A 24,895-nucleotide genomic window follows, 5' to 3' on the forward strand; every position below is an offset into this window, starting at 1 on the left:
GCTATAATGATGTTTTATGATATTTATATTGATGTAATTAATTCCTTATGTGAATGTTAACACATTCAAGCGTTGTTAATTGTTGTATGTTGCTGCTGTTTTCTGTTGTCGACTGTTAGTGTCTTGAGGTTGCATGAGTCGGTCTATGTTGTTGGAATTTAAGAAGTTGTCCATGATTATGAGTCGTATGAGTTGTACACGTCGTTGTCTAAGTTGTTGGAAGTTGAGTCCTTTGCATACTCATATAAGTTGGTTGAGGGCTTGATGCCCTGGAATGCTTAGTCATTCACATGATTGGTGAGGGCTTGATGCCCTGGAGCTTTTGCTCACTATGTTGGGGGCTTGATGCCCTGAAGAGCCTAATTACGCTCATATAAGTTGGTTGGGAGTTTGATGCTCTGTATTGGTACCAAATGCATTTGCATATCAAGAGGTTCATGATGTTTAAGTTGTCAAGATGTTGTCGAGTTGATAGAGTTGCATGGTCAAGGATGAGTTGTGTCGTCAAGTTGAGTGTTAAGTTGATTATGATTTGTGATGAGAATTAGTAATGGTATTGATGATTGTATTTGTTATGTAATGAAAAATTATGCTAATTGTTAATTGTTGATATGTTATTAATGTTTAAGTTGTTAAATGCATTTTATTGGATTATATGCTTAATGTATTGATTATGAAATCTCACCCCTTCTGCGTATATGTTGCCTCGACCGTGGGTAATGTGCAGGTAATAAAGATTAGAGGCGTTCATGAGTGGACTCTCAGTTGGTGACTAGGTGCTCTGATACATAACGGGATGGGGGCTTGCTTTTACTTCTATTCCTTACGTGTCTCTTTTATGAACTAATTTATGAGATTTTTCAATAAGGCCTGCGTGCCAAGACTTTTAAATGTTGAACTATTTTCCGCTGCAATAGTTTAAGATTTTTCATGATGTTGAATTTGAAGGATAATTATTATTATTTTTATGATTTAATTGAAGTATGTGACATTCCGTTGTGATCAAAATACTCTGATTTTAAATGAAATTTTCATGTTGGGAAAACGGGGTGTTACAATTGGTATCAGAGCAGGTCGGTCCGTCCGGCCAAGTAGATGAGTCGTTGTGTCGTGTCGTCATGTTTTCTAGTTAGTAGTTATGTTTTTTATGTGATCATGTTTAACTGACTAACTTGATGTGGTTTTTGTGTTTTGTTTGAAGAAGTAATGACTAAATTTATTTTCTATTGTGCTTGAATTTCGAGGACGAAATTCCTTTAAGTTGGGGAGAGTTGTAACGCCCTCCTTTTTATTTAATTATTTTAAATAAGTTTTAGAATATATTTATATGATTAGTGTGATTTATAAGATTTATGTGATTTATATGATTTTAGGGAAATTTATGAGACGTTGTAACTTATTTTATTGTTTAATAAAATAAGATTCGAAAATAAAATAAATATTAAGTTGTGGGGTTATTTTGTGTAGAAATATATTTGTTATTTGATGAAGAGATATATTTGTTATTTTGTGTAGAAATATATATGTTATTTGGTGTAGAAATATATTTGTTATTTGTTATAGATATATTTGTTATTTGGTGTAGAAATATATTTGTTATTTGTTAGAGATATATTTGTTATTGGTGTATTATTATTATTAAGTGGGGGAGAGATATATTTAATTTAGAAATAAATAAGATTATGAGGAATATAGTAGTTTTGAGGTGTAAGCGAAATAAGAAGGGGGTTAGAATAGAAAGAAGAATAAGTTGTTGGGCCAAAATAGATTTAGGAAGAGCGTTTAGTATTATAAATAGAGAAGCTTAGGTTAGAAAGAGTTTACCTTAAACCGCTTTTTGGAAAAGAGGAGAACAAGAAATAAGAGAAGAGAAGAGAAAAGTCAAGAGAAGAGGAGAATACCTTAGGAAAGAAGAACGCTGCTGCTGATTCAGGAATTAATCTAAGGTAAGGGTGAGACTAATTTTCAATATTATTAAGGGTATAATTCTATAGGATGAATTTAGCATGATTAGGTTAAGTTTTGGTGAGAATTGAGAATTAGGTTTAGGATCAATTTTGATGAATAAATCAAGAACAGATGTTAGATTGATGCAAAATTAGTATACAGACCTTAGATATGACTTAAGATGATAATTAGATGCTATTTGGATGAAGGAATCATGAATATAGGTGAAAAGTTGTGATTTTTAGGTTTCTGGCCGTACTGACATTCATCGCTCGCACCTGCGAGCAAGAACACTCGCATCTGCGAGCTAGAACCCAGAACTCGCAACTGCGAGTGACCTGTGAGCTCGCAACTGCGAGCAGAATAACTCGCCACTGCGAGTAAATACGTAGGAACCCAGAATGCACACTTTGCTCGCCAGTGCGAGTGAAGTTACTCGCCACTGCGAGTTAAGCTGTTAGTTGCCCAAAATTGTCCCGATGCGATCCTTTCGCACGTGTAGTCTTGAGATGACCTTAGAAGTAAGTTAGAGAGCTGTTTAGGATGCTTTCATAAGCTCCAGAAGTCTGTTATGGTGACTGAAAATTAGAAGTGTTGCTGCATGAATGCTATAATGATGTTTTATGATATTTATATTGATGTAATTAATTCCTTATGTGAATGTTAACACATTCAAGCGTTGTTAATTGTTGTATGTTGCTGCTGTTTTCTGTTGTCGACTGTTAGTGTCTTGAGGTTGCATGAGTCGGTCTATGTTGTTGGAATTTAAGAAGTTGTCCATGATTATGAGTCGTATGAGTTGTACACGTCGTTGTCTAAGTTGTTGGAAGTTGAGTCCTTTGCATACTCATATAAGTTGGTTGAGGGCTTGATGCCCTGGAATGCTTAGTCATTCACATGATTGGTGAGGGCTTGATGCCCTGGAGCTTTTGCTCACTATGTTGGGGGCTTGATGCCCTGAAGAGCCTAATTACGCTCATATAAGTTGGTTGGGAGTTTGATGCTCTGTATTGGTACCAAATGCATTTGCATATCAAGAGGTTCATGATGTTTAAGTTGTCAAGATGTTGTCGAGTTGATAGAGTTGCATGGTCAAGGATGAGTTGTGTCGTCAAGTTGAGTGTTAAGTTGATTATGATTTGTGATGAGAATTAGTAATGGTATTGATGATTGTATTTGTTATGTAATGAAAAATTATGCTAATTGTTAATTGTTGATATGTTATTAATGTTTAAGTTGTTAAATGCATTTTATTGGATTATATGCTTAATGTATTGATTATGAAATCTCACCCCTTCTGCGTATATGTTGCCTCGACCGTGGGTAATGTGCAGGTAATAAAGATTAGAGGCGTTCATGAGTGGACTCTCAGTTGGTGACTAGGTGCTCTGATACGTAACGGGATGGGGGCTTGCTTTTACTTCTATTCCTTACGTGTCTCTTTTATGAACTAATTTATGAGATTTTTCAATAAGGCCTGCGTGCCAAGACTTTTAAATGTTGAACTATTTTCCGCTGCAATAGTTTAAGATTTTTCATGATGTTGAATTTGAAGGATAATTATTATTATTTTTATGATTTAATTGAAGTATGTGACATTCCGTTGTGATCAAAATACTCTGATTTTAAATGAAATTTTCATGTTGGGAAAACGGGGTGTTACAATTGCGATGATGTGTCACTCTATAAAATGGTATCTCCTTCTCTTCAAAACCATGCTATCTTGCATTACTATATATCATCTTAATGATAATGATGATACAACTCCTGAAACAAAAACTCATACCTTTAATATTTGGGAACTTCTGCGGTACACTCGTAAATTATGGTGTATTGGTACTCCTGTTTCAAAAATCTATAAATTAACTATCATTTTTATGAAATAAAGAGCTATTTGTTGATATTCATATATTAGAAAATATCATTTAATAAAAAAATATCATTTAATGAAAATGTGTTCAATAAAATTTGGTGAACTAACTAAAATATGGAAACTAATTGATAATATGACCGCCTCTGCTAATTCACAGGCAACTTCATTTGCTTGTCTCCGTACAAACTCAACACTCAAGTTTTCATATAACTGACTGAATAATATTTTACAATCATTAATAATAGCTTCAAATTCCGTCGAGTCACATCTATTAGTTACACAACTATCAACCACTTTTTTGGAGTCAAGTTCGAAGTCTATAGGTCCTAATCGTAATTCGTGCACCCATTGAATAGTTGACAACAACCCTAGTCCTTCACCAATATGCACATCGCACTTTGGAGTTAAACATTATGTTTTTGCAAGCGCAAATGCACATTCATCCTCCCGAATGCAAATGCTTGTTCCAATTCGGTTCTCATTATTAAGAAACAATGGATCAATGTTGCATTTCATTCGACCTTTATTCGGCTTACTCAATTTAACCACCCTTAGTGACCGCAAGTGCTCACCATTTATGCTGACAAGAACGTTGTTCATTCTTGCGTTCCAAGCTGCATTCCACTAAAAAAAATATTTTAATGTGTTGGAATATAGATTCATCCCAAAATTTCTTGCTTCTTTACACTTAAACAAAACACATTCTACAAATTCCTAATTTTCAAAAAGTTACATATACAATTTTTTCCCACTTTTCAATACAATATTTTTTTCACACTTTTCAATACATTTTTTTAGATAGACGAAAAGGCAAAGCCTTATAAACTCACACACACAAGTGGAGGCGCCGAGGTTCGAACCCCGGTCATGACGTCCGACCTAACAATTTCGATATTTTACCAGTTGAGCTAGAACTTTTGGACTTCAATATAATAATATTTTTATTCATTAAAAAAATACAATATTTATTTGATGAGTGTTATTTGAATAACCATTTGGTTGACAACTTATAGGACAACCATGATTTGCAAAGAAAGAGTAGGTATTTGTACGAAAATCAAAGCAATAGAGAGATAAATTAAAAAATCATGTGAATATGAGAGATAAAATTGCCACAAAAATTATTACAAAATGGATATTCAAATATCATTTCTCTATTTATTTTTTGAAAGAGAAATACAATATTTTTATATTAGTTAGCATTTTCAAAATAAACATTCGTATTCCAATTCCCACCAGCCTTCGGAGTACACGACTTACAATTATGCGCATGTTAGCAGCATTCATTTTTTCTTCCGTTACAAAAAAGGAAAGCATTAATTTTTTGGTTGGCTCAATATATTCAAATTTATTTTTCACAGAAAAATTAATTAAAATTCAAAATTATGATTGGCATCATTTTTCAATTTTGTTGTTTAATTTAATGAACTGGAACCTCATCTCTGTCGTCTTCCTCACTCTTCAAAAAGTAACAACAACCACCACCGTTACCACCTCCCTCAAAACGCCGTCGTTTTAACACAATCTCTCAAGATCCAATCCAACGCGCTAATTGATTCGATTCGATTCCACGCGCTTCTACGCTTTTCAACAATCTTCATCGCGTTTTCTCAATTTCGCTACCTTCGTTTCCTCAATTCAAATTCCGCCAACAATCCCCAAATTCTTTCACCTCTTGCTTCAATTTCAACTACCTCCGAAATTCGAACCGTCAATTGTTGCTCTGCGAGGGTTTTGCTCAAAATCTCGCTGCTCCAGATTCTTTGTAGCTTGTACACGATCGAATCAGAATATTGATTATAGCTGTAATTTTGATTTGTCAGAGGATTAGGGTTTTCGGTGAGGGTTTTTACAAGGTTTATATGGAAAAAGTAGGATTAGTATGTTTTAGTTCTTTTGAATTTGATCTAATTGAAATTAGTGTATTACTTTGATGATAGTAGATTGAAAAATGGTGCGGTTATTAGGGTTCGCTCGCGGTTACGCAGATGAACCCAGGGAAATTGAGTCAAAGTCAAACCTGACTAGTGATTCTAGTGAAAATGGTTGGCTTATTAGGTTCTTTGATTCGTCGTTTTTTTGTGAATGGATTGCTGTTAGTTACTTGTACAAGCATGATCATGCCGGGGTGCGGGATTATCTTTGCAATAGAATGTATACTCTTCCCTTGACAGGGCTTGAGAGTTATTTGTTTCAGATTTGTTATATGATGATACATAAGCCTAGTCCGTCATTGGATAAGTTTGTGATAGATATGTGCTCCAAGTCGCTTAAGATTGCATTGAAAGTGCATTGGTTTTTGATGGCGGAGTTGGAGGATTCTGATGATAATGATGGGATTAGTAGGATTCAGGAGAAGTGTCAGATTGCAGCTACTTTGATGGGTGAGTGGCCGCCTTTGATACGACCTCATACTGAACCTCCGAGTGCTGGAGGTAAAAGTCAAGTTTTGAATAGGTTACTTTCGAGTAAAAATCGTTTATTATCTTTAACAACCTCACCGCCGAAGTCTTTGTCATTTTCATCTTCACCGGGAAATAATATGCAAGAGGATGGAAATCCGCTGTCTCCTGATGAGAATAGGATATTTAAAAAGTTTATGCCAAGTCCTAAGGTTAGAGATGCTTTGCTTTTTAGAAAGTCAGCGGATAAAGATGACGGTGATTCTGAAAAGGATGGGTTTTTCAAGAGACTTTTAAGAGATAGCAAAGGTGATGATGAGCTCGGCCAAAAAATTCGTGATGCATTTCATTTTCGGAAGTCGTCCGAGAAAGATGCCTTAGACTCTGAGAAAGAGAATTTCTTTAAAAGGTTCTTAAGAGATAGTAGGGACAGTACTAGAGGTGATGAGGAAGAATCTGAAAAGGATGGTTTCTTTCAAAGGATCTTAAGAGAAAGTAGAAGCGAAGATGAGGATGTGTCCTCAAGTTCAGAAGGATTTTTTAAGAAGTTATTTCGGGATAGTAAGAATGATTCTGAGGACAAAACGGATTCAAAAACAGTGGAAGATGAAGAGAAAGATGGACTTTTCCGAAAGTTTTTCCGGGAGAAATTCGAAGATAAGAAAGATGCGCGTGACAGAAACGACAATAGAAATGTTCCTAATTCTGAAGAGAAATGTCCAAAACCTGATGAAGAGGATGAAAAAGATGGGTTTTTCCGGAAATTCTTCAGGGATAAATTTGAGGACAAGAAAGACACAAAAGATAAAATTGAAGAAGGTACTGCCAATGGCGAGGAAGAAGAGCCTTCTGAACTTTCCTTGTTCAAAAGGCTATTCCGTGTGCACCCTGAAGACGACAAAAGTAGTCCAGTCAATGAAAATAGCAATAACGGTGGTTTATTTCAAAGTAGTCCAGGTACAGAGAATTTTTTCCGTAAATTGTTCAAAGACCGTGACCGTTCAATTGAAGATTCAGAGCTGCTGGGGTCAAAGAGGCAGAAAGAGGTATGCTGAATATATATTAATCATTTGGTTTACTTCTATGGTAGAATTCGGATTGTAAACTGCAAAGTATGAATGGGACCAATATATACACAGACACTTCGCTCTTTTCTTTCTTAGCCTTAAAAGTTGCTTAATGTCTGTTCCTTTTCAGATAACAAGTATGTTTTACAGTATCCATTGACATTGCTTTTGTTCTTTTAATTTCCACTGGATTGGCTACATGCACCCATCCCTCCCTCCCTCCACCTACAAATATAGCGAATTTCGTTTTAGACCTTATACCCATTTTTTAGTCCCTGTAAAATACAAATAGTATACGTTTGGTTCCTCTTTAAAGGACTAAAAACATGTAGTTTTGTATTTACAGGGATTAAAATGCGGGTACAAGGACTAAAAATGAACTTTACTATATTTCTAGTGACCTAAAACTTGTTTATTTTTTTTGCCAAGAGCCATAACTCTTTATTTTGGCCCTTCGTTGTTAATGTTGAGCCATATGTCGAATAGATATATGGCCTAGGTACTAGGTAGTGTTTGTAAGCTAGGACAATCCTCACCTTTCATGACCATTTTGTGGAGTTAAGTTGACCGTTGAAAATACTATGTAATTTTAGAACCTGTTCATTCCAATGATACTGGTTTCCTTTTACAGGACAGAGTACATAATGACACTCCATAAGTTAAGGAGATATTTTAGGAATAGAGATAAAACAAAATAAACATTAAATTAAAAAGTATCAAGGCTATTAATGACTAAATATTTCAACATAGACCTAAAACTTAAGATGGTATAAAAGCAGATCCTAGTATACTTGATCTGTTCTTGGGCTAGACTTTTATTAGTCCACCTGCATTCGTCCATGTTTTAGATGTTTGGTCTTGTGTTGTCTGTGAGTGTGTGTTTGAGGCCCTGTTTTCCACACACTCAATGTCCAGTCCTTGGCTTGGAGGGGTGTGTTGAGAGTCTCACGTCGATTAGAGATATGGCATATGTAATGCTTGTAGGACGTGGGCAATCCTCACTTTACAAGTCAGTTTTTTAGAGTTAAGTTAAGTCCGAAACCTAAGAGTTTACGTCATAGTCTTTCTTTGAATTCCACACTGAACATTAGAATGCTTTTGAATTCCTAGACATGCAGTGAAGGTGGTCGTATAGCTTAATTTGGTCTTATTGCAACAGGGTGTTATTATTGGGAAAAGTCAGTTGGGTTCAAGAATGGCAAAATGCATGTCCCCTTTCTATTCAATATTCATAGCAAACATCAAAACCAAATTTTTTCACGTGGTTAACTACATAAAATGACAGTCATCCCTGGTTGTCATTCTTATCAAATAAAAACTCCCAGATTGCCTGTTTAGTCTTATTGAATTGACAAATATGTTCTCTAGGATTAGGGATGCCTTTTACTCATCCACATTAGATTCAATTATTGTACTTTTTATGAAATGATAAATGTTTTCGTTAGAGATTTAATAAATTCATTCATATACTTCCACCTAAATAACACGTTTTTAGGAAGTTTCCCATATCATGGTATTAGAGCCTAATGATCAAGTATACAGGACTTAAATCCTTGCTGCTCCGTTATTCTAGATAAAATTGCATTGCAGCACATTGTTAAAACGGGTCTCAACAATTAAGTACTTTTGTGTTGGGGTCGATGTGGCATGTAGTTAAGTCATTCACGAGCTTTCTCCTTAATAATTTAAGCTAAGCTTTTATTGAAGGTGTCTTTGGGAGTTAATTCACAAATATGTGGTGCATTTCTTAAGAAAACAATTTAAATAAATGATGGTATGTAAATTCATGATTTATTTCACGCTTGATTACATGGCATTGGAAATGGTTCATATTTGTGATGTATCTGATTCTAGTTGTAGGTCAGACTTCAGAAAAGAATACTGCAAGTATTAATACATTCTGAACTCTAGTTTATTCTCTCTTTCTGCCTTATGTTTTAAATAAATTGAACTAGTGCAATTTCCAATATATCCCGTTTTTGTGCCTCATGTGGGGTTATTTTTAATTACTTTTGCAGAAGCATCCTGGGTCCCCAATGCCGCAAAGTGAAAAATCGAGCACAAAGCCCCCATTACCGATCAATCCATCTCAGTTCCGTAAAGGGGCTTACCATGACTCGTTGGAGTTTGTTCAGTCACTATGTGACACATCTTATGGGTTAGTGGATGTATTTCCAACTGAAGATCGCAAGAGTGCTCTTCAAGAGGTTATTTTCTGGAATTTTTTTTTTTTTTGGTACTTTATTTTACTGAAGTTATAAAAAAAATCCAATGTATTCCATAACTGTGTTTCTGACACCTTTCTTATTCTTATATTTCTAGTCACTTAGAGAGATCAATGTACATGTAACAGAGGTTCAGAATACTGGAGGTATGTCTTAACTTCTATTCATATCATCTGAGTCATGTTAAATTTTGGCAATGAATTTCTCTACTTCTTTGTACATTTCAAATGCGCAGGTTAATATTTTTTTTTGAAAGCGTGGTGTAGAGTTTTTCAGTAGCAGTAATGCCACATTTCTTGGTTTAGATTCAGAGGCTTTATATGCATATTTTCCTGTTCATTTCAATGTATAACACAATGAATGACCTGTTGTTAGAAGCAGTTCTTCCCTCCTGAAAAAATAGTGAAATTTCCCAATTTCGATACGTGTGTATTTTTGTTGCCTTCCGAGGTATGCCAAAATAATTGCTCTTTCAAGCAGCAGAACTTTTTATGCAGAAAAGTTGATGAAATTTCCCAGACATCTGTCATTGATGTAGTTTTTCAATGGTTCTTACTAGCAGTCCATTTCTATAAGGATCTGTAGAGAAGTTTTTCTTTAGTGTGATTGCAACTGTTGCCAGTTTTTTGTTCTTTACTGTAAAGATATAGTATTTTTTTTATGCCTGCAGATCAAGTTACCACTTTTTCTTTTATTATGATAAGTAGATCTCTTGCTTCTATATGAATATTTCTTATCATATATATCCAGGAGTCTGTTTCCCACTGGGAAAGGGCATGTATCGCGTGCTTCATATGCCAGTAGATGAAGCTGTTCTCTTGAATTCTCGGGAGAAGGCACCTTACATGATATGCATCGAAGTTTTGAGATGTGAAATGCCAAGGTATTACTTGAATAATACTCCTCGGTATTGTGAAGAGTAGTAATTTGTAAAGTGAAAAACACATGATTTGATATATTTGTCTCTCTGCATATTTTTGTTATAGTAATTTCAAGGAGACATCCAGTTCTCAGAAGCTTTCTCAAGGTGGAATTCCTTTGGCAAATGGAGACGCTTTCTTGCAAAAACCACCCCCTTGGGCTTATCCATTATGGACAGCACAAGAGGTGTACCGTAATAGCAATGATAGGATGTCCAGATCGACTGCTCAGGCAATTGACCAGGCAATGACTCATGTATCTGAGCCAAAATTTGTTAGCCTGAATCTGTCAGTGGAAACACGGTATAATGAGGGTGTATATGAAGCATCAGGAGCAGAACATGACAGTGATCTGGAATGGGTACGAGTAGTATTGACAGCTGATCCTGGGGTTAGGTTGGAAGATATTGAGGATAAAGCACCACCTCGGAAAAAGGAACATCGCCGTGTTCCAAGTACAGTGGCAATAGAAGAAGTGAAGGTAAGCCTTTCAGCGCTTTTTTACTTTCAGGCCCAAATTTCAACATGGTATCAGAGCCTATTGATTTGGGTCACCCACCATTTATACACGCACCAAGTGCAATAGTGCTGGGCATGAGGAGGTGTATTGGGAAAAACCCAAGTCCCACATTGGATAGATAGGACTCTTGATAAGAGTTTATAAAAAGGAGGCACTCCTCATCTTACAAGCCAGTTTTGTAAGAATGAGTTAGGCCCAAATTTCAACACTATCAATGTGCTATTTGCATTCCTTTAATGTAATTTTCAACTGATGTTTTTTGAGTCTTAATTTGTTGCCAGAATTGGTAAAAAAAAAGGTCAGCTCTGTATCCACAACAAGTTATTTGTCATATACCTATCTCTTCCAAAATCCTACCTTTGTGTTTTGTGCTATAAATAGCCGGTCTCAAGCTTGAATAAAATGAGAGGGTTGTGTTAGGCCTCACAACATAAAACTTGGCCAAATCTTTATGGCATGGATGACTGACGTAATAATATATTTATCTTGCCCAAGCATTGCACAACCTAAGATGAAAGAAATCAATGTCTTGGATTTTTTTTTCCCTCGTTGTAATTGTGCAGAGAAAATGTTTCTTGATTTTATTAATATTTTAATTTTATTGCCAACATTTGAACCTTTGGTAGGCTGCGGCAGCAAAAGGAGAAGCGCCTCTTGGACTCCCTTTGAAAGGTGCTGGCCAAGACTCATCAGATTCACAACTGAGGGTAAGACATAATTATTACAGTTTGATTTTACTTAGCTTAAAGGTTGATGAGTTATCGTTTGATATGATTCCCTCCTAACAGGCTAATGGGATTACCCCCAAAGCCAGTGATGCCTTGTCTGGTGAACTTTGGGAGGCAAAGAAAGATAGAGTACGCAAGGCTTCTATATACGGGAAGTTACCTGGTTGGGACTTGCGGTCGGTAAGCGTGTATTTTAAGCACAAGAATTGGCTTTATATGCAGTTAGTTGGTTACTGTTTTGGAAATTCGTGCAGATATGAACTCAATATATACATTAATAAGTGGTATTATGTTTGCATAACAAAAAATAAATGTATCCAAGGATATCTCAATCAATGACATTATACTATCTTATAGAAAATCGTGCCATTAGTTACAATAAAAATCTGTTCATTTCCTCAATAAATTTCTAGATGAAAATTTGACAGTCAAGGTTGACTTCATAAACGGGATCTTAGTTTCTTGTTGGGGTTGAGAATGTTGTTCTGTTAAAATTCACACTCTTACTTGAGGATCAGTGCATTCCTTCATAGACTCATAGGCTGAAGAATATTGCAATCAAACAATTTTTTTATAATAACGCTTGAAAATTTACATTGCATCACAGGTTTTAGGATTAAAGACTCTTAGGAATGGGCTATTAATGAATGTTATCTATATACAACTATTACTCTCCACAGGGTTTTCTCTGTCAGAGTGGAGAAGCAAAAAACAAAATCTATATACAGCTATTAATGAATTAGTTCTCCGACTCTATTTATGTAGTGAGATTTTATGTAAGTATATCCGAATTTCACATGTCAATAAAGAATTCACATATTGAATTTAAGCAACAATTTCTTGTGTCAAAAGCTACAACTATCATGTTTCTTTTTGTGATTATTGGCATGACTCTGTATAGAATGGTTGGCTTTAGTTCTATATAGGCTATTTGTTGTTTCTTTTTCAAATGCGTGCCTCATTACTTTATATGACAATTCTTTTGAGCATGTTGGTGCATTTTTCCCTTTTTTTATATAGATTATTGTAAAGAGTGGAGATGATTGCAGGCAGGAGCATCTGGCTGTTCAACTTATTTCTCACTTCTATGGTAGGTGGTCTGTCAAATCTTTTGTTTTCTTTCTTCATGTGCAGAAATTAATCATTTTCCTTACATTGATGTTCCTTTTATTGGAAAAAAGTTTCTTCCAATTAGAAAGGAAAATTGCTACTCACACATTTGAGAAGGCTGGGACACACATGTAAAATACGTTTTTGCCCCCTCGGCAGTTAACTGCCGAATTATGAAACCGGCTGCAGTTAACTACCGAGGAAAACTTCGGCAGTTAACTACCGAGGAAAATTGAAAACTTCGGCAGTTAACTGCCGAGGGAAAAGGGAAAAAAAACCATCGGCACTTAAGTGCCGAGGAATCACTTCGTGTTCCTGTATTCACCCAAACAATTTTTCCCATCAAAATTTCTTTTCCCAATCACTGTGTTCATGAACAATTTTTTATCTTTACCCAAATTTCCTTTTCCCAATCACTTCTTGTTCCTGAACAATCAAACAATTTTTTATCTTCACCCAAATTTCCTTTTCCCATCAAAATTAATATTTTTTCTTTGTGGGTAGTTCCCAAATTCATCAAACAAAAAAAGGCAATTGAAATTTGTTATGTGGATCAAACTACCGTTGCAAAACCTTGGGTAAATTAGGACCAGAATAATTGAAGAAGAAGAGAAGAATTGGAATCTAAGTGTCTCAACAGTGTATGAGGCTTTTTCACACATGGACTCTTTCACCAACCTTCCTCCACAGCTGCCAATAATGATGCACCTGAAAATGAAAAAGCTGGATGGAGTGCTTCTCATGGGAAGAATGAAACTCCCTCTGGTGGCGAGAGTGGATGGGGAGCGACTGGTGGTAAAAGTTGGGGTGGAAATAGCTCAAACAAAGAAAGCAATACAACTGAAGCTGGTTGGGGAGCCACAACTGCCAGCAATGGTGGGTCCGGAAATGAAAATTCTGGATGGGGTGCTGCTCCTGGGAAGAATGAAATTTGCTTTTCCTCGGTAGTTAACTGCCGAGGTTTTCCTCGGCAGTTAACTGCAGCCGGTTTTTGAAATCCTCGGCAGTTAACTGCCGAGGGGGCAAAAACGTATTTTACATGTGTGTCCCAGCCTTCTTAAATGTGTGAACAGCAATTTTCATTAGAAAGCTCCCATATGGTTGATTTCCCTGTTATTTGATTTTATTCCTCCCAGAACATGTAAGACTCTAGGTGGACCTCCTATCTGCAATGTATCATGCATAGTTTGTATCTGTATATACTTCCATGTGCAATTTTCGTTTCTTCTTCGAATAACAGTCATCTTCCTGGACCTCCCTTCAATACTGAAGAATTCTATTCACTGTTTGTAAATGCCACTCCTGTTGGTCATGCATAAATTGATTTACTATACTTACTACATGTGTGATGTCCGACCTAACATGGGCTAGGTAAACGAGTTCTCCCACAAGATTATGGTATTGGGTCCACTTTACTTCTGGGCTGTTGTCATTTCCAATCCTGTGAATTTGTCTTATGTCGACAATGATAAAGGAAAGATTGGATCATTTTTATTATGCCAACACTCTAAGAATGCATGTCTAATATCTCAGTTTAATTTTCATTGTGGAATGTGGATTTATATACTTGGTTGCAGTTTTCAATGCAATAGTTTCAAATTAAAGTGGAAATATGTACTGAAGCATGAATGCAATTGTCTAGTAAACAAGTTTTACCGAATGCACCAAAGTTGTTGATGTTAATATATTCGGTTTGGGTATCTTTTTATTATGTTCTGATGCACATATAAACCAGTATGCAAAAGTCTCTGCTTCAATACGCTTTGCTTAAAATCACTGGGTTTTGAATCTTTTTATGCTAGATATTTTCCAAGAAGCTGGTCTACCGCTTTGGCTGCGCCCTTATGAAGTTTTGTGTACTTCTTCTTATACCGCTCTCATTGAAACAATTCCAGATACGGTAGTTCTGTGCTCACACATTTCAAATCTATTGAAATGTCAAAGATTTTTCCTATGTTAATAAAAACATTAATGTTTTCTAGGCTTCTCTACACTCAATCAAAAGTAGATATCCCAACATCTCAAGTTTACGTGAATTCTTTGATGCTAAATATGAAGAAAATTCTCCAAGTTTTAAACTTGCCCAGGTAATTTAGAGATGCAGATACATTAATCTATTTATAGACTAAACTTCTTCATCTTATACTTTGTAATGATTTCTGGATTGGGCATTCGTTCTGCGAGTATATATTATGTTTTGCTTTTTATGTTGCCCCCCCTTTCCCATTTGTATATTCTGTATTTCTGCTTTACTTTCATAATTTGGATACTTTCTTTGTCTCAGAGGAACTTTGTCGAGAGTATGGCAGGATATTCCCTGGTGTGCTACTTTCTGCAGGTGAGGAACTTTATTAATTGGTGCTTTACTCAAGTAACATTTTGAATGATATCACTGTGCTGTTTATTATTATTGAATGCTTTGCATTCTTCCGACTCTTTTTCCTGTCTTGTTAACAAGGTGAAAGATAGGCATAACGGGAACCTCCTATTGGACGAAGAAGGTCATATCATACATATTGATTTTGGCTTCATGCTATCCAATTCACCTGGTGGGGTTAATTTTGAAAGTGCACCTTTTAAATTAACACGTGAGCTTCTTGAGGTAAACCATATTTTTTACCTATTATTTTATTATACACCCTGTTTCAAGTGTCAATATGATGGTAACAATAATGTGATTATGCTAGGTTATGGATTCTGACGCTGAGGGTGTGCCAAGCGAGTTCTTTGATTATTTTAAGGTGCTGATAAAAACTTTCTGATCTTTCTCTAAGTGATTGCATATGACATGCTATTCTCAGCTCTAAAGTTGTCACGTTGCTTTGTCCATGTAATCCAGGTTTTATGCATTCAAGGCTTCCTCACTTGTCGCAAGCATGCTGAGCGTATTATTCTTCTTGTTGAGATGTTGCAGGTAATATAAATGTCAGCTTTATGTAGTTCTATGGTCATCTAATATGTCGTCTGCCCATGTTCTTTGTCTCATCATAATCTGTACTTCCAGCTTCTTAGAACAGTAAGATGGATAGCCAAGATTACGCTTTTCACAAGCAACCTGGTGAACTGTTTACTGACTGAAAATATGAAATATCCCATTGTTTTTACATCCACCATGCTGTCCTTCCTGCATTGTGCTTTGTAATATTTTCGTGCTATTGGATGTCCACATCTTGTGCAAAGAGACTCTGGCTAACATAATTTTGGTTGAGAAGTGCAAAAAAGAGCATATGAGTGAATCGGTCTTAAATAATGGAGCTCACTCACACGCACACGCACACGCGCACACACACACACACACACACACACACACATTGAATACAAAGATTTATGTTACCATGTTTACTACATTTATATTGTATGACCATAACTACCCAATTTACATTATTTCAAAACCCCCCCTTAAACTAGCAAAAGCATACGATGTTTCACTTATTTTTTCTTTCGAAATTCTTCATTAATGCCTGTACATATATTATTGGATTTTGCTGAACCTTTTCTTTTTATGGTTATGTTGGTATCAGGATTCGGGTTTTCCCTGCTTTAAAGGTGGTATACGTACGATACAGAACTTACGAAAGCGATTCCATCTCAGTTTAACAGAAGAGGTTCCAATATTACTGTTGTTTGTCTTCTTAACTGCAAGATGTTTTGGATGGGATTTTGATGGTGTTGTATTGTATTTTTTTTGGCAGCAATGTGTCTCCTTGGTTCTTTCTCTTATTAGCAGTAGCCTTGATGCTTGGAGAACACGGCAGTATGATTATTATCAGAGGGTTTTGAATGGAATATTGTGAGATAATTTGACATTGTTGATATATTGGTTGTTCCATTTTGGTCAAAGCTTGCACGGTGAACGCTCGTCAGTTAGCATTACATTTAGAGGTCACTAGTGGGAGTGGTTGGTTCGTTATTAAATGACTTATGTTTTTGAGGGAGGGAAGGATTAATAGGTGGTGGGATGCTGCCTCATTTTCTCCTGGTACAAAGAAGATTCCAACTTGTCAAAAACCAGGTTTAAATATACAGAAGCCTGATCTTTTTTATTTTCCCCTTCGTTCCATGTTAATGGAGCTCTGCTGCTTGGAGAAGTTGCATTAGCCTCCTAAATACTGATAATGCAGTGTACAGTGATTTTTAGTGTGACGGATCAAATTTGAATTGGATGTCGAGATGGGCTCTGGGTAAACCGACTGATTCATCTACAGTCTTGTGGTGTGCTGAAAGTGTTGAACAGATACTGACCTTGTACAATTTGAAAGACCATATGAAGCGGATCATGGGCAGACCATCGGTGTTGGCCAACTGCTCTCGCTGTAATTTATTCTTGATCTCAGCTGTTCAATGGTGGCTATCTTCCCAGAGTTGATTCTTCAATACTTGGAGAATTGTGACCAAAATTCTTCAATGATGTTTAATTGTAACCTGTGTAATTGACATTTTCTTGGTGAAATTTGTTTCACCTTCATATCTGTAATGTAAAATTGGTAAGGTTTGATGACATTGTTTCTGGATCACAGTTTTACTTTTCCTGTGAATTGATAGTTATGTGCATTGAAGTTGAGCCAAGTCAAACTTGACATTGGGAGAAAAGTATTCTTGAAGTTTAGAAACTCAAGCTTGAATGAACTTCGGAATGCAAATGCAGCCCTCTCCCCTTCCATTTCAAAATGACTTTCAAGGCAAACATGAGGCAAAATTTCGTTTATAATTGGACCCAAGTGAAAAAGCGTATTAAGGCAAAATTAAAGGCAAACCTGCAGTTGAAGAAACGATTTTCAGAAGCTATAGGAATAGCAGCTTCACCTAGAATTGATTTTGAGCAGGGAACCGATACCATCATCAAGTTGGGAGAGAACCAAACAACCCAAAATCGCTTTCAGTGAACTGTTTTTGGCTTTTTAACCGTGCAGCCAAACACCCACTAAAAAGAATGAAATTGATTGAAATAAAAAGCGTTCATTCTAATGCAATCTTTGAGAGATAAAATACTGGTTTTTTACAGAGAAAAAAGGGTTATAATTTAGTTTATCTTATACAAAAACTATATTCTTGTAGAATTATTTTATAAAATTTTCTATATTACCAATATAAATAGTTCTGACCTAAGTAAAAAATAAATGTTCTTTTTTTTTACAATAAATAATATATACAGTTCTAAACACTTAAATTACCAACTATAAGATCTACAAATGTTGGGTGAAGTTTTAAACTTAAATATATGGGTTATGCTTTTGTTAAGGATATAACAAGATATGTCATTCACTAAAGTTGCATTTAACACTTTTCATCCCTTTAAAATAAGAACATTCAACACTTTTCCTTCCTAAAAAAAAAACTTTTCCTTGGATGATCATACATTAAGAAAATCTGCTAAGAAAATTTAGAGTAATAAGTTAGTGAAGAACCTACAACGTCCAGTTTAGTAGAAGAGGTTAGGCAAGACTCCCATGAAATTGTGAACCAAAATTTGAATCACAGTCGGTAGAAATGTTCACCTTCAGTGTGCGGAATCTGTTCGTTCAAAATTATATGGTTTAATTTTTTTTTATTAAAATACAACGAGCTTGAATCTTAACCGTTCGATCTTGACTGAGCGACTACTAACGTTTCAAATATGTGAATATATGGATGATCGACATCAGGGTTCTGGGTCCATCAATGTTAGGCAATGCTCTTGTAAATAAATTTATCGATTTGTATCCTTAATGAATATTGCAAATATCATCATGATGTTGCTCGTGTTATATTGTTGGGTTGTTCCTTTACAATCATATATCTCTATAACAAAATATAAGCAAAGTGAATTACAAACATCAAATATATTTGATCTAAAACTTTGATTAAAAACATTCTAGTTTTTTATCCCTTTCTCTACTATGAAGGGTGTAACTTCCAGAGTCGTTTTGGTTAGCTACATACACCAGGGATCTAGTTGAAGGGTTAATTATGTTTTTGGTCCCTACAAAATGACGACCTTGTAAGTTTAGTCCTTACTTAATTTTAATAGCATTTTTAATCCCTACAAAAAATTTCTGCACTCAATATTAGTCCTTACTCAATCCAAATTTGTTTAATTTATGCTTAAACTCTTAAGTTTTTCAACAATTTTTTACAGGCGTGTTAAGAACGTTATTAAAAGGTCCTCCGAAAAAATATCGCAAAAATTTGATTTCTACGTCCATATTTTTGTTACTTATATCTTAAACTTTTTTCGTTTTAAAAAATTCATATTTAATTTATTTCATGTTAAAAAATTATAGATTTTAGTAAATGAACCGTTCATAGTGTTCTAAACTTGTATAAAAAGAATCGTTAAAAAATTTAAGAGTTTAAGGATAATTAAACAAAATTTATTTTAGCAGGGACTAAAATTATAAGTAAATTTTTTTTTGTAGGGATTAAAAATGCTATTAAAATTAAGTAAGGACTAAACTTACAAGGTTGCAATTTTGTAGGGACCAAAAATATAATTAACCCCTAGTTGAATAACCAATTTAATTAAGCATAAGTAATATAAACACTTATCATATAGGTACTTATCTATAAAATTATTTATGTAATAAAAAATAAAATAAAGTTAAATCAATTATTTATATATATATATATATATATATATATATATATATTGTTTTCATAAGCTAAAAACAACTTATAAATGAGCCATTCGTTGATTTCGTAAACTATTATAAATTATTTTCATAAGCTCAAACTTTATTGTCCTTAATCTATACTATAGATAAATAGAAGATGTTGTTTTGAGTTGTCTTTTTCAATTTCAATTATACCCACCCAAACAAATTTGCATATAAAAATGTTAGATTTTTGTTGTCATTCAAGATTACAAAAGATAAGAATATATATTATATTTGTTATATTATTTTTTTTAGAAATATTTGTTTGTTATATTGTTGGTGTCATTCACCAACAATATAAGCATTCACAAAAAAGACAAGCATTAACCGACGCCACCTATGCTCGTGGTTCACGTTTGGGTGGTTCCACGCGGCAGCGGCTGGTCTAGGTTCTTCTGGGTGGATGGGCGTGTTTTTGATACGGGTTCCATTCAGATTTGGGTATGCCAATCCTTTTGGATTTATGTTGAAACATGATTGATTGTTGTTCTGCTCGAATTCATTGGAATGATTCTCCGACGGACTGTCTTGGTAACTAGAGATTTTTTTTTTGAAGGACGATAACTAGAGATTTGTTGGAATGCTTCGATTCGACAATGCATGGTGTGCTCGAAAGGGCGGTTAAGGCTTGATGTTGCTTTGCAGGGAGTTTATGGAACTTGAATCGTTTTTGCGTTGACAGACGACTCATACGCTTGTTTAGATGCTCCAAACACCCACTCATTCCTCTATTCTGGATATTGTTTGTTTTGGGTTTCGTATCCTAGTCATCCTTTTGTTTGACACGGGATTGCGTGGACTTGAATAAGTCGCTAATGCTTCATGTCGTTGTTGCAGGGAGTTGATAGCACGTGATCCGTTTTTGTGTTGATGGTCGGTTCATTCGCTAAATTATAGACCATTGTGGTGATCTTTTTTATGCATTACCTGTTAGGGTTGGTTCCCATGGATTAACTGGGTCAGGTTTTATGTCCCCTGTTTTTATGCAATTCCCCCCCTTTTACAATAATATACAAGAACAATTGACGAAAGATTAGAGTAGGGTATCAACTTAGTTGGATTGATCCTTTATTCTTTTTGATGTCATTTTGCTATTGATTTACCAAAAAGAAAAAAAAAATATTGTTAGAATATAAAAGTGCAAAATAATTATATCTATGATTTGAATCAAAATCAAAACATTTTAATCAAAATCAAAACTTTTTAAAAATTATTATTCGTAATTTACTCGTATAATAAAATAAAAAAACAATAAAAAAATTAAAATATAAACTAAAACCCTATATAAGTGAGAAACCCACACTCCTTCCTTCACTCTTTACATTCTTAGAAACGATTTCCGATTTATGTTTTCGCTGTCTTCGATTGAAATCATTCGATCTCCGATTTAGGGTTTGCCGATGACTCTATACCTTCTCAAAAGTGCATCATCGTTTTCTTCCGTTCGCCACCGTTCTTGCTTTATGAACCTTGGCAGACTTTGGTGTTCTTTCAAAATCGTCTTTCGTCATTGGACTTGATCAATTTTCAATTTTAGGGTTTTCGTTTTTCTCTCTTCAAAATCTCTCTTTTTTATTTCATTCTTCGCTCTTATAGTAACTCACTTGATTCACTCTTTCTGAAGTTATTATATTAATCGTTTTCTGAGATACGAGGATTGAGGTTGTTTGTTCGCTACGACAACAAACAACCTCAGTTGTGATTTGATTGAATAATTGTTGAATTGTGTGATTTTGTTATTGAATTTGATTTGATGGCTATACCTAAATTGGTACCTGGATTTCGATTCTCTCCAACGGGAGTTGAATTGATTAAATACTTTCTTAAGAGGAAAGTGTTGGGAAAAAAGTTTCATAACGATGTCATTGCTGAACTTGATATATACAAATACGCTCCTTGGGATCTCCCAGGTAGTTTTTTTCACCAATTTAGTATGGTGTTTTTTCAGGTGTATTCATGTGTTTGTTTTGATTAAGTTTCTGTTTTGTTTATTTGTTTTTCAGAATTATCTTATCTCCAAAACGGGGATTTGGAGTGGTACTTTTTCTGTCCTATTGAGAAGAAGTATCGAAGTGGGCCAAGGATGAAACGAGCTACGGAAATTGGGTTTTGGAAAGCTACTGGTCAGGATCGAGCTGTTCAACAGAATAATCAAACGGTGGGGATGATTAAAACCCTAATATTTCACACTGGAAAATCACCTCGTGGTGATCGAACCGATTGGGTTATGCATGAGTATAGGCTTGAAGATAAGGACTTGGCTGACAAAGGAATTGTTCAGGTAGTCATTTCTTTCTTAGTTGTTTTGTATGAGCTTTATATGGAGATATATGTGTATTGGTTGCCACATATTGAACTGGTGAATACGTGGCAGATTCGTAGTTGTGCCTTTGACTGCGAATGCATATAAGATACCTTTTACTCGCAGTCTTGATACCATTGGCATATATTCCTTTCCAATGTAACAGATAAGACCGGAATATGCTTTTGATGCACAAATTTACATTTGTATTCATGTCTCCACCTATTGTGTCACTAATGCCATTAAAGGACACAACTACTTTAAATGCTAGGGTTAGGGTTATCCTTCGAAGGGTGAAATGTGGAGTTCTAACTTCTAATAATTGATTACAGTGTAGTTCATAATAGTTTTGCATGCAGGATAATCCTTGAAATAGAATTATGTTATTTCATTGGTTGTTTCTAATCACTGGTTTTACATTACCTTATAAAGTGCATTTTTTACTTTTGAATAGTTGAATTCTTGAAATAGAATTATGCTATTGCATGTTTTGTTTGACTAACACTCAAAATGAGATTTGCTGTTTTAACACGACAAAGTTAGTATCCCTTGCTTTCTTTTAATTATTTGATAGTTTTTTCCATCCTATTCTCGTTGTGAATATGTTTTTAACAAGTTCTCTTGGTATGACAGGATTCCTACGTAATCTGTAAGGTATTTCAAAAAGAAGGTCCTGGTCCTAGGAATGGTGCACAATATGGGAGACCATTTAATGAGGAAGACTGGAGTGATGATGAAGTAGGAATACCTTTTGCTGAATCTGCTGCACTAGTTCCCAGTTTGCCTGTGACATCTAATAGTTCTGTTCTAAATGATCAGAATCTCCAAACTAGTGGATATATTGGTTCGATATCCATACCGTGTCAATCAGAATTGGCGCCTTCTCTGGACCCAACAAATTCATGTCAAACAGGATTGACACCTTCTCCTGACCCTGCAAATCCATGTCAAACAGGATTTATGCCTTATCCAGACCCTGTGAATCCTTGTCAAACAGGAGGATTTATGCCGTCTCCTGACCCAGTAAATTCATGTCAAACAGGATTGACGCCTTCTCCAGACCCTTCAAATTCTTGTCAAACAGGATTTATGCCTTATCCAGACCCTGTGAATTCTTGTCAAACAGGATTTATGCCTGCTTCCGACCCTGCAAATTCATGTCAAACAGAATTTATGCCGTCCCCTGACCTTGCGAGTTCATGTCAAATAGGATTGATGCCTTTGCCCGACCCTGCAAATGATTCATATCCAGACAATCAAGCTGTTAACGACGATGATGATGATGATATTCTAGCAATGCTTGATATTTTCAAAGACAACAGCGTATTGCCTGCGCCCGACCCTGCAAATGATTCATATCCAGACAATCAAACTGTTAATGATGATGATGATATTCTAGCAATGCTTGATATTTTCGAAGACAACAGCGTATTGCCTGAGGTATGCTAATCTGTTTTTTTCTTCTTTCTACTTGTGTTTTTCTGGAAACAGTGTGATGTTTCTTTATTATGTCTGGTTTTAGTATTTGTAGACTTGTTTTATCTATTCCCTGCAGTTTGCATTGTCTCCTCATAATGTTAATGCCATTTTACTAAATCATAGCGATGTATATAGTCCTTGATTTCTTGAAGGATAACTGAGTGTTGACATTATTATTGGTGTCAGGAAAACATTGCTGAAGGTGCACTCTTAACCGACTTTTTTGATGGCTTGGAAGACGTGGATTGCTCGTCTGATTTGGGATCTGTTGGCCAGAATGCAGACTTTAGCACACACGGGCTGGCTTCTACGGATAATGTTGGGGGGCATGACGACTTCGATTTCATGGAGTTGATTGATCTAGACTCTGATACGTTCTGGCAGACCCAACCTGAAAGTTGGAGTCGAAATAAATAAATTTATGGGTCTTTCCGCGTGATATTTTCGAAGAGCACTATTGCTGTTGTGCTGGCTTGGAGGTGATTCAGTCGTTGGCTCTTTTGGAGAAAGACTCATTGTTTGAATTGGGTTGACTTTATATATTCTTAGTACCTAATAAAATAATAACTGAAGTATTATTGTGACTTTAGACTTGTGTTATTTTGCCTTTGATAATTGTCTGAGAAAATTGTGAATAAACACGCTCTTGGTGGTTCACGTTAACATTATCAAAATCAATGATTTATAATCACTATTACTATTGGGGCGTGTTGTCCCTTTAGAACCTTGTTTGGACAATTTTTTTATCTTAATATTTTTTTGGTATCTTGAAATGATGTCATTTTTATTTCTAGGAAATACCAAAATAAATATTTTGTTGATAAATTAACCGTGTTTTTCCTTATTTAAATTCAGGTAAAAGTTGGACAGTTAATGCAGGCATATTTTAACTTTGTAAATTCAAAAGATAGCTAAACCAATATTTAAACTTGGGTTAAATATGTTTTTTGTCCCTATAAATATACAATTTTTGTGTTTTAGTCTCTCTAAAATTTTCCTTCAACTTTTAGTTCTTATAAGATTTTCAATCACTGTTTTTTTTTTGTTTTTGCATTTTTTAATGAAATTGTGCAGAATATTGTAAAAATCACTAAAAAAAACTTAGAATTTTTTTAACAAAACATAAATTAAATATGAATTTTTTACCGCCAAAAATATAAAAAATTATATTTAATTCATATTTTGTTAAAAAATTATATTATTTTTTTTTTGGGAGAGATCCTTGTAATATTATAAATTTTTCTGCAAAACTTTATTCAAAAATATAAATTATGAGTTTACTTTAAAGGAGGGACAAAAAATAAGGACTAAAAGTTGAAGAAATTTTTTAGAGGGACTAAAACACTTACAAAAAAAATATGGATCAAAAACACATTTAACCCATTAAACTTTGTAAATTCAATGTGATAGCCAAACCTATAAAGGGTACGTGCAAGATTCTTATATCAAATTATAATTAATTAGTATATTATAATCACTCCCACTATTATTTAGAAGATACAATTAGGCATGACAATGGGCCGGGTGGGGATAGGTTTTACCTTCCCCGTCCACATACCCTACTGCCATATACTTACCCGCTGTCCTGTCCATACCCAACGGGGATAAGAAATCAAATCTCATCCTTGTGTCCGACGGGTTCGGGTAACCCAACCCCATCCCCGCAATGGATAATTTTTTTTTTTAATAA

The 24,895-nt window shown here is 35.0% G+C and overlaps 2 protein-coding genes across 2 annotated transcripts; both read left to right on the forward strand.

Moving 5' to 3' along the window:
- Positions 1 to 5,264: 5,264 nt before the first annotated feature.
- LOC146933890 (phosphatidylinositol 4-kinase beta 1-like) lies at positions 5,265 to 17,382 on the forward strand. The gene is made up of 16 exons (XM_085705682.1): positions 5,265 to 7,268; positions 9,308 to 9,496; positions 9,612 to 9,660; positions 10,265 to 10,397; positions 10,501 to 10,915; positions 11,581 to 11,661; positions 11,743 to 11,862; positions 12,703 to 12,772; positions 14,595 to 14,692; positions 14,775 to 14,879; positions 15,077 to 15,130; positions 15,251 to 15,394; positions 15,480 to 15,533; positions 15,632 to 15,706; positions 16,314 to 16,397; positions 16,485 to 17,382. The coding sequence occupies exons 1-16, from the start codon at positions 5,772 to 5,774 to the stop codon at positions 16,584 to 16,586; spliced, it is 3,270 nt and encodes a 1,089-aa protein (XP_085561808.1). The 5' UTR covers positions 5,265 to 5,771; the 3' UTR covers positions 16,587 to 17,382.
- Positions 17,383 to 20,737: 3,355 nt separating this feature from the next.
- LOC146933891 (uncharacterized) lies at positions 20,738 to 23,943 on the forward strand. The gene is made up of 4 exons (XM_085705684.1): positions 20,738 to 21,334; positions 21,428 to 21,705; positions 22,360 to 23,166; positions 23,392 to 23,943. The coding sequence occupies exons 1-4, from the start codon at positions 21,178 to 21,180 to the stop codon at positions 23,620 to 23,622; spliced, it is 1,473 nt and encodes a 490-aa protein (XP_085561810.1). The 5' UTR covers positions 20,738 to 21,177; the 3' UTR covers positions 23,623 to 23,943.
- Positions 23,944 to 24,895: the final 952 nt, after the last annotated feature.

The sequence above is a fragment of the Medicago sativa genome, chromosome 4 (genome assembly GCF_051527215.1).
Source record: "Medicago sativa cultivar Bolivia chromosome 4, Bolivia_mono, whole genome shotgun sequence".
Classification (NCBI taxonomy): Eukaryota; Viridiplantae; Streptophyta; class Magnoliopsida; order Fabales; family Fabaceae; genus Medicago; species Medicago sativa.

What these genes read in the sequence shown, in the direction of transcription:
- LOC146933890 (XM_085705682.1), top strand. Translation starts at nt 5,772, where the DNA reads ATGGTGCGGTTATTAGGGTTCGCTCGCGGTTACGCAGATGAACCCAGG. An exon ending in CTGGTTGGGACTTGCGGTCG is followed by an intron (nt 11,863 to 12,702) that starts GTAAGCGTGTAT and finishes TTTTTTATATAG; the next exon opens with ATTATTGTAAAGAGTGGAGA. An exon ending in ACTTATTTCTCACTTCTATG is followed by an intron (nt 12,773 to 14,594) that starts GTAGGTGGTCTG and finishes TTTTTATGCTAG; the next exon opens with ATATTTTCCAAGAAGCTGGT.
- LOC146933891 (XM_085705684.1), top strand. Translation starts at nt 21,178, where the DNA reads ATGGCTATACCTAAATTGGTACCTGGATTTCGATTCTCTCCAACGGGA. An exon ending in CGCTCCTTGGGATCTCCCAG is followed by an intron (nt 21,335 to 21,427) that starts GTAGTTTTTTTC and finishes TTTGTTTTTCAG; the next exon opens with AATTATCTTATCTCCAAAAC. An exon ending in CTGACAAAGGAATTGTTCAG is followed by an intron (nt 21,706 to 22,359) that starts GTAGTCATTTCT and finishes TTGGTATGACAG; the next exon opens with GATTCCTACGTAATCTGTAA.